This window comes from Zosterops lateralis, assembly GCF_965231275.1.
Source record: "Zosterops lateralis genome assembly, chromosome: W".
In the NCBI taxonomy this organism is placed as follows: domain Eukaryota; kingdom Metazoa; phylum Chordata; class Aves; order Passeriformes; family Zosteropidae; genus Zosterops; species Zosterops lateralis.
In genome coordinates this window covers 11,779,028-11,796,192 of record NC_139801.1, presented here as the reverse complement: position 1 = coordinate 11,796,192, position 17,165 = coordinate 11,779,028, and the positions used below count along the sequence as shown (strand labels likewise).

General features: G+C 45.9%; 1 protein-coding gene across 1 annotated transcript in view; it reads left to right on the top strand.

Annotated features, from left to right (window-relative positions):
* The window catches only part of LOC310922181 (heparan-sulfate 6-O-sulfotransferase 2-like), a gene marked incomplete at both ends in the record, with an annotated part of 143,817 nt that extends 140,604 nt beyond the window's left edge, over positions 1-3,213 (top strand). The window contains 2 exon segments of the mRNA XM_083882596.1: positions 2,512-3,155; positions 3,158-3,213. Coding sequence (XP_083738722.1) covers positions 2,512-3,155; positions 3,158-3,213 — 700 coding nt within the window.
* Between the last annotated feature and the right edge of the window lie 13,952 nt (positions 3,214-17,165).

Here is a 17,165-nt window from a genome sequence, read left to right as displayed (position 1 = left end):
ATGAGTTTTTATTCATTCTTTTGTTTTTACAACAGCAGCCAAGGGAGACACTTTGTCACTGCCTATGACCAAAGAGCACAAAGGGAGAGTGGCTAAAGAGTTTGAACTATAATAAAACGCTCACCGTATCAATCTTGGCTCAGGATTTGTTTCCCTTCTGGCATTAACTCCCCATTGATTCCTGTGATGACCTTAGAGCATACAGTCTGGTTGGCCTTTTTCAGCTGGTAGCACCCCTGTGCCTGCACCCTTCTCCCCTGAGCTGAACTGCTCATGAGCCAGCTCGTACAAGGGGCTCTGGGGTAAGCAGGGCTTTGCTTTTGCCTCTTTGGTCATCAGAGGTTTGTTGCTGTATGTTAGTTGCTATAGTTAATGTAGAGGTTAGTGCTATATGTTTGAGTCATTATTTTAGTGCAGTGTCCCAATAAACTAGATCCAAGGCTCAGGAGTCCTGGCAGAAGGTAAAGAAGGGGCTTGGGTTTGTCCCATAGATGCTCCATTTCCCCATGTTGGAGATCCTGACAAGGCTATGTTGCTGCTACATCAAAGGAGCCTGAGGCACAAGCATAATTAGGGACAGCTCCTGCTCATTGGAGCAGCTGGTTGAGGTGGTACTCATGGAAAGCCCTTCCTTTTTGCCAGGTCAGGTTCTCCAATGCTACCAGATACCTGCTGAGATAAGACAGAGCAAAACTCTTCCCATCTCTGCAAGGGACAGTGTGGGGTCAGCAGCTGTACCTCACTCATGAAAGTGAGCTTTATTCTTGCTCCCTCTTACCTCCAACTCTCACAGTGAAGTCATTGAATGGCACTTCTGTGGAAAAGGACCTTCCTTGGGATCATGGTGGGGACTTTGGCTCCCTTTGCCTGTGTGAATCTGTGGCCAAATCCCTCTGAGCAGGCGGGTGGCAGCAGCACCACTCTGGGTGAGCATGAGGATGGGGGTGGTGCTGATTGTGGTGTCCCAGCTCCAAGCGTTGAGTGCTGTTGTTTCCAGCCACTGACACTGTACTGGGCTCATTGGCTTTATTTGGCTTTGCACGTTTATTGTACTTTCTACTTAATTATTTACGAGTGTGGATGCTCTAAATAGGAAGAGGAATGGTGACTCTCCAGGTTTTCTTTCCCTGTGCAGTTGGATCCTTTTTATGCTTGTGATTCACATTTTCGTCCATTATATGACAATTTTCTGTAAAACATTGACATCTAGTGGCTTTTCTGCCAAAGGAAACAACAGGGAACAAAAGTTTGACTTCAAGGTGGCCAGTCACAATGTCATTTGAGAAAGCAAATTAATGTCCTCCTTCTTACACAGCACCAAGGACATGGCAATCACACCCTGGGGGCTCAGGGCTCCTGGGCACACACTCCTTGGTGTCCTCTTCCTGGAGCAGTGGCCTTCCCTGGCAGGACAATTTGCTTATTGAGCTACTTTAATTCCATTTGCTTACACAGATGGCTGGTATCCTGATGGTGTTCCTCCAGCATCATCCAGGTGAGGCCATGCTCATGTTAGTGGAGGTTCAAAGAGCTGAAGTGTTCATCTTCAGGCTGTGATGGTGCACAGCGTGGTGTTTGATGGTGGATATTAATGTGCAACTCAGAGTAAACTCTGGGCAAGTTCTGTGGTTGAACTTGCAGCTTTTCCAGCTGGTGGACTGATGGGTTCCCTGTGGCAGCATGTCCCCCATGTGTGCTACTATCCTGTTGCTTCAAACCAAAGCCAGCACCTCCCTTGAAAATGTTTTCTCTTACAAAACGCTGTGATGCATCCTTTAATTTCTTGTTAGTCACTTATCTCTCCTCTCTCATCATTTCAGTCCCATATCAGATGAAGGCAGGAGAATAAAACAGGATCTACATAGGCTTTGCCAAGGTCCTTGTTAGGGTGGAAGTGGTTTGGGGCTTCTGGGCACACCCCATTTATCTGGCCTGTGAAAGGAAAGGTCCTGTAGGAAATGCCTTCCTCAGAGATGTTATGCTGCTCTGGGGCTCATGCAGCTGAGACCCACAACTGCTCATCAGGGAACATAGCATGGGCAGCTCTTTGCTGTCTGTAGAAACCTGCCAGCGCAGCTCTGTTGTACAAGGAAATTAAAAGAGCCAGAGCTACCTGTGTCCTGCTTGGGTGGTGGCTTACATCCTGGGAGATACTTGAAGTATTCTCCCAAGGTCTGGGACGACTATCCATTGGAGCACCAGCAGGAGCCTGTTGCCACATGGACAGCCCAGCAGAGAGGGAAGTCTTGGGTTCCCTTGGCCTCTGTAGAGACATCTGTTAAACAGAGACAATTGTGTGTGTGTGCAGGTATATACAGCCCTTCGCACTCCCTCCAAGGATTTGTTCAGTCGTCCTTCACCCTGTGAAGGTGAACTCACAGAGGAGCCTCTGCAGCAGGACTGCTGAAAGCCTCTTAAGTGCATCTCCCTGTTTCTATTGATTTTGAGCATTAATGCACTGTGTTGGAGACACACAGGACTAAATGCTCTGTTTTCCTCTTCCCTTGGCAGGAATTTCTACTACATCACCATCCTGCGTGACTCCGTGTCCCGATACCTCAGTGAATGGCGCCATGTCCAGCGAGGAGCAACATGGAAGGCCTCCCTGCACATCTGTGATGGCCGGTCCCCGACCACTGCAGAGCTGCCCAGCTGCTACACAGGGGATGACTGGTCAGGCTGTTCCTTGCAGGAGTTCATGGATTGCCCCTACAACCTGGCCAACAACCGCCAGGTCCGCATGCTCTCTGACCTCAGCCTGGTGGGATGCTACAACCTGTCAGTCATGCCTGAGGAGCAGAGAAATAAGGTTCTGCTGGACAGTGCCAAGGAGAACCTGAAGCAGATGGCCTTCTTCGGCCTGACCGAGTTCCAGCGCAAGACTCAGTATCTCTTTGAGAAGACTTTCAACATGAACTTCATCTCGCCATTCATGCAGTACAATAGCACAAAGGCCTCCAGTGTGGAGATAGACAAGCAGACTCAGCAGCATATTGAGGCCCTCAATTTTTTAGACATGGAATTGTACGATTATGCAAAAGACCTGTTTTTGCAGCGGTACCAGTACATGCGGCAGAAGGAGCACCAGGAGGCACAGCGGAAATGCCAGGAGCAGCGGAAGATCCTGCGGGCGAAGCAGACACACCTGAGGGAGCAGAGGAGAACAGCTCCAGTACTGACTACACAGGGAATGTGGAGCGGTGGTGGCGATAGTGAGGGGCCCCTGGCAGGCGCAGAAAAGAAGCAGAGCCCAACCCAACCTGCAAACCAGAGATGACAAGTGATGCTTCTCAAGGGTCTGAAGCAAAAAGAGGTCAAAATGTTGCCTTTGCAGTAAATGTTGTACTGTACATGGAACACTTAATCTTAGTGTGTAAATAAATTGTCCTTTTTAGGTTTGTTGGATTATTTATGAAATACAGGAGCCATCTTGGCTCATCGGAAATGTTTGCTTGGACATTTATTTAAAAGAAGTGAAAAAAAAGAATCCTTAAATTAGTTATGAGTACAAAATGGGATGCTGGAAAATGTTTATCATGCTTGGCTGAAATCTATCTGGGAAACAAACTCATTTCCTAATAATGAGCATTTAGCATACTCTCACAATACAGTATATGAACAAAACCTTTTCCCTTTGATTTTATCTTAATTTTATTTCAATAATGTGTTTTCAAGGGCACCAACTGCTTATGATATTTACCAAGTTAATGAGTGGAAGATGAAGGGAACAATAAAGATCTAGAAAAATTATCGACTAGTTTTATGTATAATATTGGCTTTTAAAATGAATAGAAGTAATTTCTATAGTTATATAAATATTTAAAATTTTAAACTTTTTCTACCTACTTCTGTTTAGAGTTTTAAGCTTGGTCTATCTCATTTAAAAAAAGAAAAAAAAAAAAAAAAAAAAAAAAAAAGACATACATACTTTTCTGAACTCAATGCCAACATTATAGACACTGTTTCCAGAATTTTTCAGGGCAGTATGATTTTAACCATTCTGGAAAAGTTACAGCACATTCTCATGTTTGTTTCATAGCGCCTTCTCCAAATTATAATCCTGTGACAGTGTCTCATTTTAAGTCTTTCTTACCCATTAGAATACATAATGCTGAATTTATCATTCCTTAATAATTGGTGGTATAAACTAGATGAAATGATGTTGCCAATATTTGTGTAGCGTCTTTAAAAAGTCATAAAACTCTCTAATCCCAACAATATTATGAAGAGAATTGCTCAATGGAAGTAGATTTACACTTGAATTATGGTTTACTTCCAGTAAATCTTTACTACACCAGATAAGAACAGGGCTTTTTTTTTTTCCTATGCTCTTGAGCCCTTCATAGCAATGACAGATGAGGACTGAAAATGACGGAAGCCAGTTTTTCCACAGCCATAGTTACACAGCAGGAGAAGGATGTCTGGTGCATGGGGATCAGCAGCTTGCTCCTGAGTAGGCTTTGCTGGGGCTCGGGGTGCAGAGCCGGAGATGGAGCGGGATCACCCAAAGCCCTCCAGCCTCCCCAAGACGCACAGGGAAAGCAAACGGGGCACATGGTGCGAGAGGCTCCTATAAATCTCTATGCAAAAAAATATAAACCTCTGAAAGGCTTGGGCCAGACATTCAGCAAGTTCAGAACATTTGTCCTACAGTGCTCCCGAGCTTGGCACTGAGCGGAGACACCTGGGAAGGACCCTCTGCGGCCCCAGGGACGCGATGTTTACAAGGCTCACTTGCACTCTTGTCTTTCACCTGTAATACTCTATACACCATAAAGGCGGGGGGGCAGAAAATGAGGCAGAAGGCTTTAAAAACATCTTATGGCTCCACACCTAAGTTACCTGGAAGTGGTTTTACATCTGATGTTGTGTGGCAGCCTGGGGGCAGCAACCCTGCCAAGGGCAAGGGGAGAGCAAAGCAGCAGCAAACCAATAGCCTACATTAACAGCTTCAATAAGAGAATAACTTAATGTACAGCAATTTTTTTAAAAATGATGTTGTGGTTTGAAAGCAAAACGAGTGAGAGGCTCCAAGTCAGAGATACAATTTAATAAGAAGAAAGATAAAAAAGGTGAAAATAAAATAAAATAAAATAAATGCAATAACACAAAGGACCACTGACAGAGTCAGAATACAACCTGAGCAGGATGGTGGAAACAGTCCAGATTAGGTGGTCTTCCTGAAGCAGTGATCCTGTAGAAAAAGGTCTGGTAGCTCTGGTCCTCTGGGAATCCAGTAGGTAAGGGCTGCTTGTACTGTCCCAAATCCCAGATTATATCCAGGTGAGAATGCTTGGCTCCTCCCCCTGGGTGGAGCATCTCACAATGGGATGAGGAGTTGTGAAGTGGGTCCTTGATGGCCCATTAAACAGAGACAACTCCTGGAGGGAGTTATCTGTGAGTCATGGGCAAGGCATTGATGAGCCATTAGCAGAAGACAGCCCTACACTAGAGCACTGCTCCACTTGGTTTCAACAGTTCATGAAGATGGTGATAGAATAAATACTTTGTGTACATCCTACACTACAACCCAGGACAAATGAGAACTGCAGTTGCCAATATGATGCCTCAGTTGTATTTTAGTTTTCATGGGGGAAAATAATTCACTCTTGAAACTGAAAGGCATTGCTGTAAACAGGACTTAACTGTGGGCGAGCTGGAGGCCTGTTGCAGGAGGTGCATCTTGTTTTTATGCTGTGGTGTGCATGGTTTACAGAGACTAGTTGCATTTTCTTTGTGTATACTGTTTATTGTAGATAGGGGATGTACAAATATAAAGATACCATTTTGTCATAACCATAACAAATTCTACTGATTTCCACCATAGACACTGTCTTATTGTGTAGATTTACAGGACAATCCACTGACTTTGATTGTGTCATTTAAGAATAGAACTGATAAATAAAATTTAACTAGACTTCTGATTTTCATGTGATTATTTCTTTTTCTGACAGTGTGTTGAGAGCTGTGCAGTTTAGAATGGATGGTAATTCTGACATGAGTGAAATAGCAGTTGACAGCACATGAATTTGAAGTCACAGTTTTTCTGAATTTTATTTAAACTACAGCTTTCAAGGGCAAAGCCACTTTGGGCTTTTGCCTGGTTCAGGAGTTACTGCAGAGGTTTTGACTTCTTTTCTGAGCAGCCCTCAGAAACACAAGCTGTGATTTCTGGTGATTTTAAATATGATTGTTAGTGGTCTGCAGCATTAAGGAATTATTTCTCTGTGTGTACATATATGTATGTGTATGCATATGATTTATTTTTTATCCTTTATGAGATACCCACCCTCTATGCTGACTCTGGAGGATGCTGCCTAGCCACTGACTTCCAGTGCATCCCACTGTATCCCTTCTGGGGACACAAAAAAAATTGACAGGTACACCTTCCACTGCTCCAGGTTGCTCCAAGCCCTGTCCAACCTGGCCCTGGACACTTCCAGGCATCCACAGCTTCTCAGAGCAACCTGTGCCAGGGCCTCACCACACCCACAGAGAGGAATTGCTTCCTAATATCTTATGTATATCTTCTCTCTTTCAGTTTAAAGCTGTTATAAATGATCAAGAGCCAATCCAAAATAAAAGAATTTATTTAGCAATTTTCCAAGATCAAATTAAAAGGCTGCAATAAAATCGGACAACATTGATCGAATGTTGGGTGGACAGGGTAACAGCAGCAAGGGTGCCATCCAACCTTGCCCACGAATGCTGGGTCTCGGTGTACAGCTTTTATACAGTTTTTCTGTCCAGAGGCTAAGTCCGAATATTCATGTATTTCTTGTATCCCTGAGCTTAGTTTGAAAAGATTTCCATTAAGTACGAAAGAAGTCCCAAAAGGCTTCTCGGACTCCTCCTTTGGGGTGCAGATGGAGTCCAAATTATTCATGTATTCCTGAACTTTGGTTTCCTGTAAGTAAGAAAAGGTAGTCCGAAGAATCTTCCTGGATTCCTTCTTAGGGGTGCAGGTGCAGTTGCCCATCAAGATTGGTATCAGGCTTTTTAGTGGCTGTGAAGTAGAAGTCCATCCTGGGTGAATGGGCCATCTCCAGCCAGGCCTTGCCGTTTCTGTTGCAAATGTGGTAATCCACATTTGCAAAACTGATCCTGGAATCTCGGAGAAGACGCCCCTGGTAGTTTTTAATAGTCTGCACCTTTAATACAACATTTTTTATACGCAAATTTATATTCTATATCTATTACAAAGCTATTCCTCCTTGTCCTATTGCTCCATGTCCTTTTCAAGACTCCCTCTTCAGCTCTCTTGGAGCCCCTTTAGGCACTGGAAGGCTCCCCAGAGCCTTCTCCAGGCTGGATACCCCCACCTCTCTCAGCCTGTCTCCAGAGCAGAGGTCCTCCAGCCCTCTGAACATCTTCTTGGCCACAAAGATACTTTTTGACAGTTTGGATGGAGGCATTTTTTTCTTGATGGCTATAAAAGATCTACATGTTTGCCAGGCTTGCAGCAGGACAGTTGACATGAAGGTGCCCACGGGAGACTTTGCCTTGATTTACTGGAATTCCCCTATGAGGACAGAGCTGCCATTCTCCTGTGAGTACCTGCAGAGGCATCTTACCTCTGTGAGGCTTTTCGAGCCCTGGGGAGCAAGAAGTGGAGGGATCTGCCAGCAGATCTGCATTTGACTGGCTTTATAGACAGGTCTATTAGTGCACTGAGAGAGCTGCTGCAGGAGCTGCTAATGGGATAGAGGTCATGCGAGATGTCTCCCTGCAGCTAAAAAAGCACTCATCAGTGAAGTCTGGTGTAAAACCAATTGGGGTTGCCTTTTGAGGGGAGTAATTTGACAGCTGAGAAAACTTGCTGCAGGAGAGGAAGGATGGAGGAGTGGGGGATGTGTTTGGACAGACAAACTTCAGAAGCTGAGGAGCTACAGCAGTGAGTTGAGTAGCTCTCAACCCCTCTGGCGAATTTTGAAAAGGCTGGAGACACGTTAAGAAAAGTCTTTGGAGCACCGAGATGCCTCTTAAGTTTCCAGGGATGAAAAGGGATGTCAGCACCTCCAACACTGCCAGCATCCACCTGGGCCAGTCGGTGTGGAGCCCAGGGCTGTTGAAGAGATGGAGACATGTAGTGCTAAAATTAATGTTAAAGAGAAAGTCTTGGTTCCTTTTGCCCTCCAAAAAATTGGAAAGTTGATAACTGTGAGACCTGTGTGGCCTTGCAAAGGGCCATATTTGGGTCTTAGAGATTGGGACTAAAGCTTTCCTAAAGGGTAGCCGGTAGGTAAAGGCTGTTGGACGTGAACTGCTCAGCTGATTTTTGTCAATGACCTTTGCATCCTTCTTATATGGCAAATGATCCATTTTAGTGTGCTGTAATACATTTGCTTCCAATGACGTAATTTTTGAGTAAAAATGAACTAATGGGCTTATTCACTTAGTTTTTAAAATTCACACATTATCCATAATATCAGAGCCATGGGTAACACCTGACAGATACCAGTGAAATTGCTGTTTCAGCTATTTCTGCTCATGACATCAGTGAGGAGAGGAGAAAATCTGATACATCTCTCTTAAATTTGAGCTAGAAATATCAGGTAATTGAGGAAACCTGCCAAACTAATGCAAATCTTGAGCTGCAGCCCTGAATTGCCAGACTGGCCTAGTACTCCCAGGGAGGCACAGAGAGCAGCTCTGGGTGGAGAGGTCATCCTTATGGAGACATCTTCTGCAGGAGAAATAATTTCCAAGCAGGGGATAAATTTAAATCTTCCATTTACTAAAAATATCCCTGTCTCCAAAGCATTTGGGTGGAGCTGAGGATGGTTTGGTTATTGCTGGACCCTGCTGAGGTGACAGTGCCTGAGAGGGGAGAAGTAGAGAGTCCTTCACAAGTGGGGATGGGGGTGCTGGGATGGGGATGTGGGATCTCCTGCCTCCAAAGTGGATGGAGCACTGCCAAACCAAGCAGTGATCCAAAAGAGAGGGGGCTCCAGGCTCCAGAGGCAGCTGGCACCGTGTCCCTCCTGCCCCACTGGCAGCTCTGGCTCCCCAGAGGCGCAGCCTGCACAAACCTTCCTGAACAAATAGCACAGCGTCTGAACTCTTACCTATGAAATTCGATTCTGGGTTTCCTAAAGCAATCTCCCTGTTCCACCAGCCTCATCAGGGAAGAGTGTAATTTTATTTAATCCATTTCTTGAGTTCAGTGTAAATGGTATTGCCATCATGCTATATCACTGCTCTGCTATCTCTAGAGACAGACTGACAAGTTTGGGCCTGAAATCAAATTTGGCTCTGAGCTTCCAGAGGATCTATCAGCCAAATTACCCGTGGTCTCTACCCAGCAGCTGTCATGCAGTTTAGCTCTGTGAGAATACATTAGGCCAGGCAGGAGATGTTATATTGCTTTTTGTTTGGGGAGTGTTATAAATGCAATGGCAAAATCGGATTAATATAAAAACAATTTATTTATTATTATGTTCTGGTCCCCAAAGTGAAGAGCCCTCGACACCCCTAATCCTCCTGAAAAATCTTCTCATCCTTCATCCATTTTTCTGCAGTCCTGCCGAATGTGCCCCACCTTTTTACAATGATAACATTCCGGGAGTTCTCTCGGTGGGGCCGGAGCTGCCTTGCGAGAGCCCTGAGGCTTTCTGGGCAATGTTTTAAACTTACCCTATGCCTGTTCCTGCTTCTGGACTTCCTTCACTGCAGCCACCAAGACCTTAGCCTGTAACTTTTGTATTTCCCCCTCCCTTCTCATGTATACTTTTTGGGCCTCTCTTAGGAGTTCCTGCAAGCTCTTGTCTTGCCACCCATCTATCTTTTCCAATTTTCTCCTAATGTCCTCCCAGGATTTGGCAACAAATTGAGTTTTTAGCAGAACCTCCCCCACCGGAGAGTTTGGGTCGGTTCCAGAACACATCTGTAAACTCCGCTGCAATCTCTCAATCCATTCAGTGGGAGATTCGTCTTTCCCTTGACATTCACCAAAAACTTTGCTAATGTTCTGGCCCCTGGGAACCGCTTTCCTTATACCTTGAATTATGATATTTCTCAAGTCCACCATATTCCGCCTCCCATCCTCCGTTTGCGCATTCCAACTCGGGCTCACACTAGGCCACTTTTGGTCACCTGGCGTCCCCTGCGGGTTGGGCCAATCCCAATCTCTGATACCAGTCTGCTTTATCATTTCCCTCTCCTCATTGTTAAACAGAGATCTTAGGATTGCCATGAGATCGTCAAAGGTATAGATACTGCTTCCTAAAAACTCATCCAGCCTCTCAGCCACACCAAAAGGATCATCCAACAAACGCCCCATCTCTTTCTTAAAAGCTCTCACATCCCCTGTATTGAGAGGAACATTCACAAACCCGATAACCCCGGGGGCCGTCGGTACTTCCCTTAGAGGAAGTAAACTGTGTCCCTCCTTTTCACTCTCTCCCCATTCATCACCCATCAACCTCACTTTCAAACGTGTTCTACTAGCGGGAGGGGAACTGATGGCTGTGGGTTGTCTCCCTTTTGTGGGCTGTGGGGGCGGCGCCGCCATCTGTGGGGCAGAGGGGATTCCCTCCGCCGCTCGGGCAGACCCTGGTTGCGGCGGCAATGCCGGCAAGGGTGGGTAAGGTAGTCCCTGGCTTTGCACAGACGGGATCTCAGAGGGGGCTCCCGTGGCCATGGTGTCCACAGGCGGGGGCGCCGCCAGCAGACCCAGGCTGGATGGTAGTGGGAGAAGAGGGGGTGGCAGCAGTGAAGCCGCCAGTGGGGACAAGGGACGGGAACCTTGCATCACTACGGACATTGAGCTTCCCGCTTGGGGTACTTGTGCCCCAGTAGGTTGGTTTCAGGGGTCCAAGGGAGCTGTAGGCACCTCTTGGTCCAGCAAGGGCGGCGAGGCCGGCCCATTGTAAGGGGGTGGGAGGTGGTCTAAAGGGTCCCAGGGCTCAGTCCCAGTTTTAGGCCTCCCTTTCTGCTTTATCGGGAACAACCCCGCTCTGGTACTCAACCAAAGCCGAGCATATTCCCTCTCCTCGGGGTCCGAGGGGTTTTTATTCTCCATATAGAAATTCAATTCACTACATGTCCATTTCTCAAATGTTCCCAACACCGGCCACATAAAGTGGCTCCTCAACTCTTTGCCTCCCCACACATCAACACAGTAATATATCATTTTTTCTTTGGATTTTTCTCTCCTCTGGGAGCAATCTCCCCAATGCTCTAACATCCAGCCCAAGGGGCTATTTCGAGGGATATCAAGCGTTCCCTCCTCCTTGTCGGAGGGAGGTTTCCCTGATGTCTTTTTCTGTGGTTTACTCTTTTTCTGTCCCATGTTTTTGTGTGTGTGATTTCTTACCAGTCTTCGACTCCTTCCCAAGTCAGTTTCTGCCTTTTGCGTTGTGTTTGGACTTTCCCGGAGGGATCGGGCATTTGCCGATTACTCACCCCTTCAGCGAGTTGTGCCGAGGGATTCCTTAATCGACGTTCAATCTCCCTCTGGATTTTTCTCCTAGACCCTTACTTTGGTCCGTTGGCTAAAAGGGTTTACCAATTCCCGAGCTCGACAGGACGTACCCTTCCCCTGTTAGCCACCTGTGATCTGTCCCCTGAGACTTTTCCCTAGTCCCAGGCTTGACAAGCGATATGAGAGAGAACTTTCACACAGAATCACTTCCTTCACGGCCGACCAACTCTGTCGCGAGAGGATGGAACTGCGACCTTGAAGACCACACTCACTTCGTGATCAGATCACGTCTCACACACTCGCCTGATCACTCCACTCAACCAGCAGTACTTACAGCTCCTTTTCCTGCGTGGATGTCTTCGTGCACTTTAGACGTTTTACGAGTGAAATCAGCCACGGCTTTTTGAAGGCCCCGTGCCTTCCCAAGCACTTTTGCCTCTGGATCCGTTTCCCCTTGTCCTTTTGTGGTTTCTCGTTCCTAAATTTGGTTTGGGTGTTCGGAGGGAGCTACGGGGTTTCCTGACTCACCAGGCCGCCAAAATCAGCAGGGGTACCCTCCTGGACAGCAGGTCCTCGCAGCTTCTCCAAATCCGAGTCACGGCACGAAATCTGTTATAAATGCAATGGCAAAATCAGATTAATACAAAAACAATTTATTAGAAAAATGATCCCAATCACCGACAAAGAGAAAAACCACAAGTAGGATGGGCAGTGCAGCGCTGAGTGGACAGGGATCCGCACCCTAAGGTACAGATTCTCCCAAATCCACACGGAGCGGACTGCAGCTTGGGGTTTATAGGGTTTTTCATATCCTGAGGCAAAACAGGTGTGGGGCATAGTCCAACAAATAGTCCAAATACATCTTTGAATGGATTTCCCGGATCCGTCAAACTTTGCAAATTGTATTCCAGGAAGGTTCTTTTTACATGCTGATCGGGCTCGCCGGTCCACGATTACATCGATGTGTAGTTTCCGGCGAGGAATTCCTCTCCGTTCGGAGAGGAATTTCTTCATCTGGGTATGATGCCGATTCTTATCTCGGTTGGCCAGTTTTTTTGTCCATCCTGATGGCCCCTGTCCTGCTCTTTGTCTCAGGCTGAGAAGCGGTTGCTGTATGAGCAGCCGCCTGACTTGGAAAGAATTTTTAAACAGACTATACCTTTTTACATTTTTATATCAACACTAATCTAACATATATTTCTATATTTTTCATCACGAATTTTTACTCTAATGTCACATTTATCACAGGGAGCAATGAAATGCTGAAACAATATATATGCAAAGCAATCAAAATAGTTATAGTGAGGGCTGAGTGTTCATTTTCAGGACAATACAACCACTGCCTTTTGGTATCCTCAGCTATTTTAATCTATGTATTCCCTCATATGACTGCAAATAAGGTTTTCACTTGATAGGATGTGCACAAGCAGTTGTGGATATAAACCTCTATATAAGCTAGCAAGATTAATGTCAAATATATGTATTTTCTGATGGGCATTCATGGACAGAGGGATGCAAATGAGTCCTGGCACAACACTTACTTGAGTCCTCATTCTGATAACTGTCTCAGCTCCACAGTATCAGTTGGTGGCCAATGGCACAACACTTGTTTTGCCAGTGAATAGCAAATTTTCTGATACATGAAGTTTGGGAATTATGAGAATTATAGTGGGAAACAGATGAGTTTGGGGGATATTTAGACCAAAGGAAAGGTGAGATTTTGGAACAGCTCTATGTTTTGAGGTTCTCAGCTGACACTTCATTTTCCCTCTTGGAAACAACATTCTTCGTTGTCCTAGGGTGACTATGATGCTTGTATCCCCAATCGTCTGTTCTGTGTGTTCTGTACCTTTAAGACTGGTTCTGGAAGTGAGCAGAGAAAGAAGAAGCGTGCAGTTTGTTTTGAAAAACTATTCACTCCTCTGCACTTTTTCTTCATCCTTGGACTGTGTGACCATCAAACACACGGACAGCGGTCAGAGTTTTTTTTCCTTTAAGTTAGTCTAGCTAGCTGGGGCAAAAAAGCTTCCTAGACTGTTTTTTTTCCTTTTTCTTGGGACTGTTTAAATCTGCTCCGGACTGAAAAACCCAGAGGAGCACCAGGAGCTGCACCTGTGGCCCACCGGGGCCTGGACCTCGGCATTTTCCAGTGCCGAAGGGACTGGGACTGATAAGAGACTGAGAGAGCTGAGCTAACTCCCAGCAAGGACTTCTCTCAGTTTTACCATCTCTCTTTGGAGCAGCAAGAGGTTTTATTGTTTCATATTATTCATTTCTTATGCTTGTGGACAGTTTGTTTGTTAAATAAATAGTTTTTTCCACTTTTCTCAGAGGAAATTCTTTTCCCGAACCGGCTGGGGGGACGGGCCATTTGGGTTTGCCCTCCTGAGGAACCCCATTCGGAGGTTTCCTCCCAAATTTGCCCTAAACCAGGACATTCTTTTAAATGCTGTCTTTAGATTGTAAAGACAATCTGTAATGAGCTGAAATGATCCACAAGCTGAATTAAACCTTTGATTTCAAGTTTAATGGTTTAGCCTGACTTGGGATAGAAATATTGTGACCTTTTCCTTTCAAAACATGCTACAAAAAGAAGATGCTGGGTTTTGGGTGGGCTGTGGCTGTAAAGGGTCTCTCCCCTTGGCTATCATTGCTTGGTAGTTGACACAGCAACAGCTCTGTAATGTTATTAATATTAGATGATGCACATGGAAAGTGTTCTTTTGTGCCACATAAGCAGGTGATTAAGGGGGTTATGCCTCCTGGGAGATGTGTGCTCCACAGGAGGAGACTGGGAATTTCCCCTCTGGGCATGGCAAGCTGGGAATCGTATTAATAGACATCATTACATTAGAATAATTGCTGTGGAATCAGCAAGTGCGTTTATAATCTTTAATAACTGGGAAATCTCACAGTTTCAAAATAATTAAAAGTGGGATTAATCTAGATGCCAGACAACACCTGCCTAATTACTAATGAATAAAGCTGTATGAATGGCTGCAGCACCCTCAGCAGCATCAGTCTTTGAAGTCAATCCCCTGCTATTGGGAGACAGGGCAGGAGCCCAGCCCAGTCCTTGTCCTTGTCCCCACAGGCTGTGACTATCTGGAGGTCAATGAGAGCCCGCCCACCCGGCTGCGGCACCCACCGGGAATGCCCTGGAGAGATGCTGCTGGGGCACGGATACACGGGACAGGGGGCCCAGCCCTCCTGGAGCATCCATGGTTGTGCAGGTGCTCTCTGCATGTCGCTGAGCTGGCCCCAAGTCAGCCCCACGGCAGGGATTTGGGGACACAGAGGCGTCCAGAAAGTGACTATCTGGCTGGGCGAGAAACCGCAGCTGGGCAGGGGCCCTCAGCACCAACTTACATCCCAAACATCAACTCGGCAAAACCCCTTCTGTCAAAACCCCAGGCTGGCTGTGGCTGGTGGTTGCTCACGACTCACAGCCTGGGCCAGGCAGGAACTTCTGCTCTCAGGAGCAGCTTCACAGTTTTATGAGGCTGTAAATACATAAAAAGCCAAAATTCTTTCTGTAGGTGTTATAAATGTATATTATAAAGTTGGCTTTTCACAAGATGTGTGCTATATGATTAATAACGTTGTGGTAAGGATATAAGTTTTTTATTTCTGCTATTAGTAAAGAAAATTAGGCATAGTGGTAGTAGTTGATATAAGTATGCTTAAACTGTCTGTTTGGTCAGGATAACATCCAGTGAACATGTAAAGAAGACTCTGCTACTGATATACCAACTATCAGCATCTACCATCTGAAGAAAGTATGGACCAAGGCCCAAGCTGGAGGTGATAATGAAGACACAGCCAAGAAACACGCATGCTCTAAAAAGGCGGACCCAAGGAGGGACCATGCAAAACAGTTCCTGGAATATGGAAACTAGTTTATGGAAGAATATGAATATGCAATAGACTGATGCAATAGAAAGGATATTTAAAGAAAGTCTCTGATATAGCAGGGTGTGGACTTGGCTGAATGCCAAGTCACCCAGCCAGCTGTATTTTGCTTTTTCTATCTCCTAATTGTCTTATTTTTTATTAAATCTATTTCCTAAAGTTTACCAAGAAAATGAACCTTGTTTTTCACAGTAGAGAAGGTGCTGTGATGCACATCCCAGCTGGGCCCCAGTGATCCTGGGAACACAGAGGCACAGCTGGGCACACTGGCTGCGTGTCCAGGTCTGGTGGGTAGAAGCCTCCAGATTGACCCCAGGCGCCACTGCCTGGCACTCAGTGTGCCCCATGGTTGTGCTTCCCAAAGGTGTTTGCAGACACCAGCCACAGATTTACAGTCATTACTGGGATTTTTGTGTTCTCTGAAGAACTGCCACACCTGGAGTAACTCCCGCTGCTGGACTGAAGGCCAATGTAAGGAAATCCCCTTTCCTCAGTTCCCAGTGCTGGGGGTTTAGTGATGATGTGGGATAACCTCTGCTGCTGCTGGGAAGTGCATTTACTGCTGCTGCCTTTGCCCCATTTGTTGTAATCCTTTGAGGGTTTTTTATGGGCATGTGTTTATTTTGATTCAATAGAAAATCACAGGGTTAGCCCTTCAGATCAGAGGGGCTGATTGCTGGGGTGGACAGATGAATGCAATGAGCAGGTCTGGGTGTATTACTTATTTATATATATAAAAGTTATAGGTGCTTCCTGGGAGTAATGAATTGTGAATAAAAAGTAATGATATGCTGAATTTTTAAAATACAGAAAAATATATTCTTACCATACAAATGTATGGAAATAATGAGGAGGGACTCACAGAACTGATTCCCTCAGGTCCTGTGTTCCAGTGTCTGAGTTTGCACATAGGAGAACTCACATGAGAACTCACACCTGGAGGTGGCCTGGGTGATGCCAGGTACCACCATTGTTGGCAGGCAGCTAAGCCAAGAGGTGACACATGAGCAGCTATTGCTAAGAGGAATGGTGGAGAGCTCTTCCCCTAGCCAAGGAGCCTGGAATGTGACCATCATTCTGGAAATCATTAAAGATTTGTGAGCTATGAGTGGGCTAATCCCCTCCTCGGCGAGACACGTTTGAGACCTCACATCTGGGACTGCTCAGGGAGGGTGAGTGGGGACACAGAGGACAGGCAGTGTTCATGGTGAATCCTTGTCACAGACCTGTGCCCCTCTGCCCTGCCATACCGTGGGTACCACTGCTGTGTTTCAGCTACATCCATACTGGGATTGCTCACGGATACCCCAGTCCAGACATGCCAGATCCTGCCCAGGGAGCCCACATGCACCAGGCTCTGCCAAAATATTGCTGCCTGCTGAGACTCATTTGATGTGCCAGGGAGGCACTGCCAACACCACACCAGGCAGAGGGGGAATGGTTGGCAGCAGCAGCTTTCCCAAACAGTCCCTTCCATCTTGTCCTCAAGTTCCATCGTGGAAAGAACACAAATTATAATTAAGGACACCCTGCCTGCCTCTAGTGCCCTTCAGAGCACATTCCGCACGGTGGCTGCCCGGCCATCCATGCTGTGGTGCTGCTGACTCACACTGTTATAAATGCATATTATAAAGTCAGCTTTTCGCAAATATTAAGATGAATGCTATATGTATAATGTTAAAATAACTTTACTCTTATTTCTGCTATTAACAAAAACTTAGACATGGTAGTAGTAGTAGCTGATATAGTTATGAGTGAACTGTCTGTTTGGTCAGGATAATATCCAGTGAACATGTGATGAGGACCCTGTTATTGATATGCCAACTAT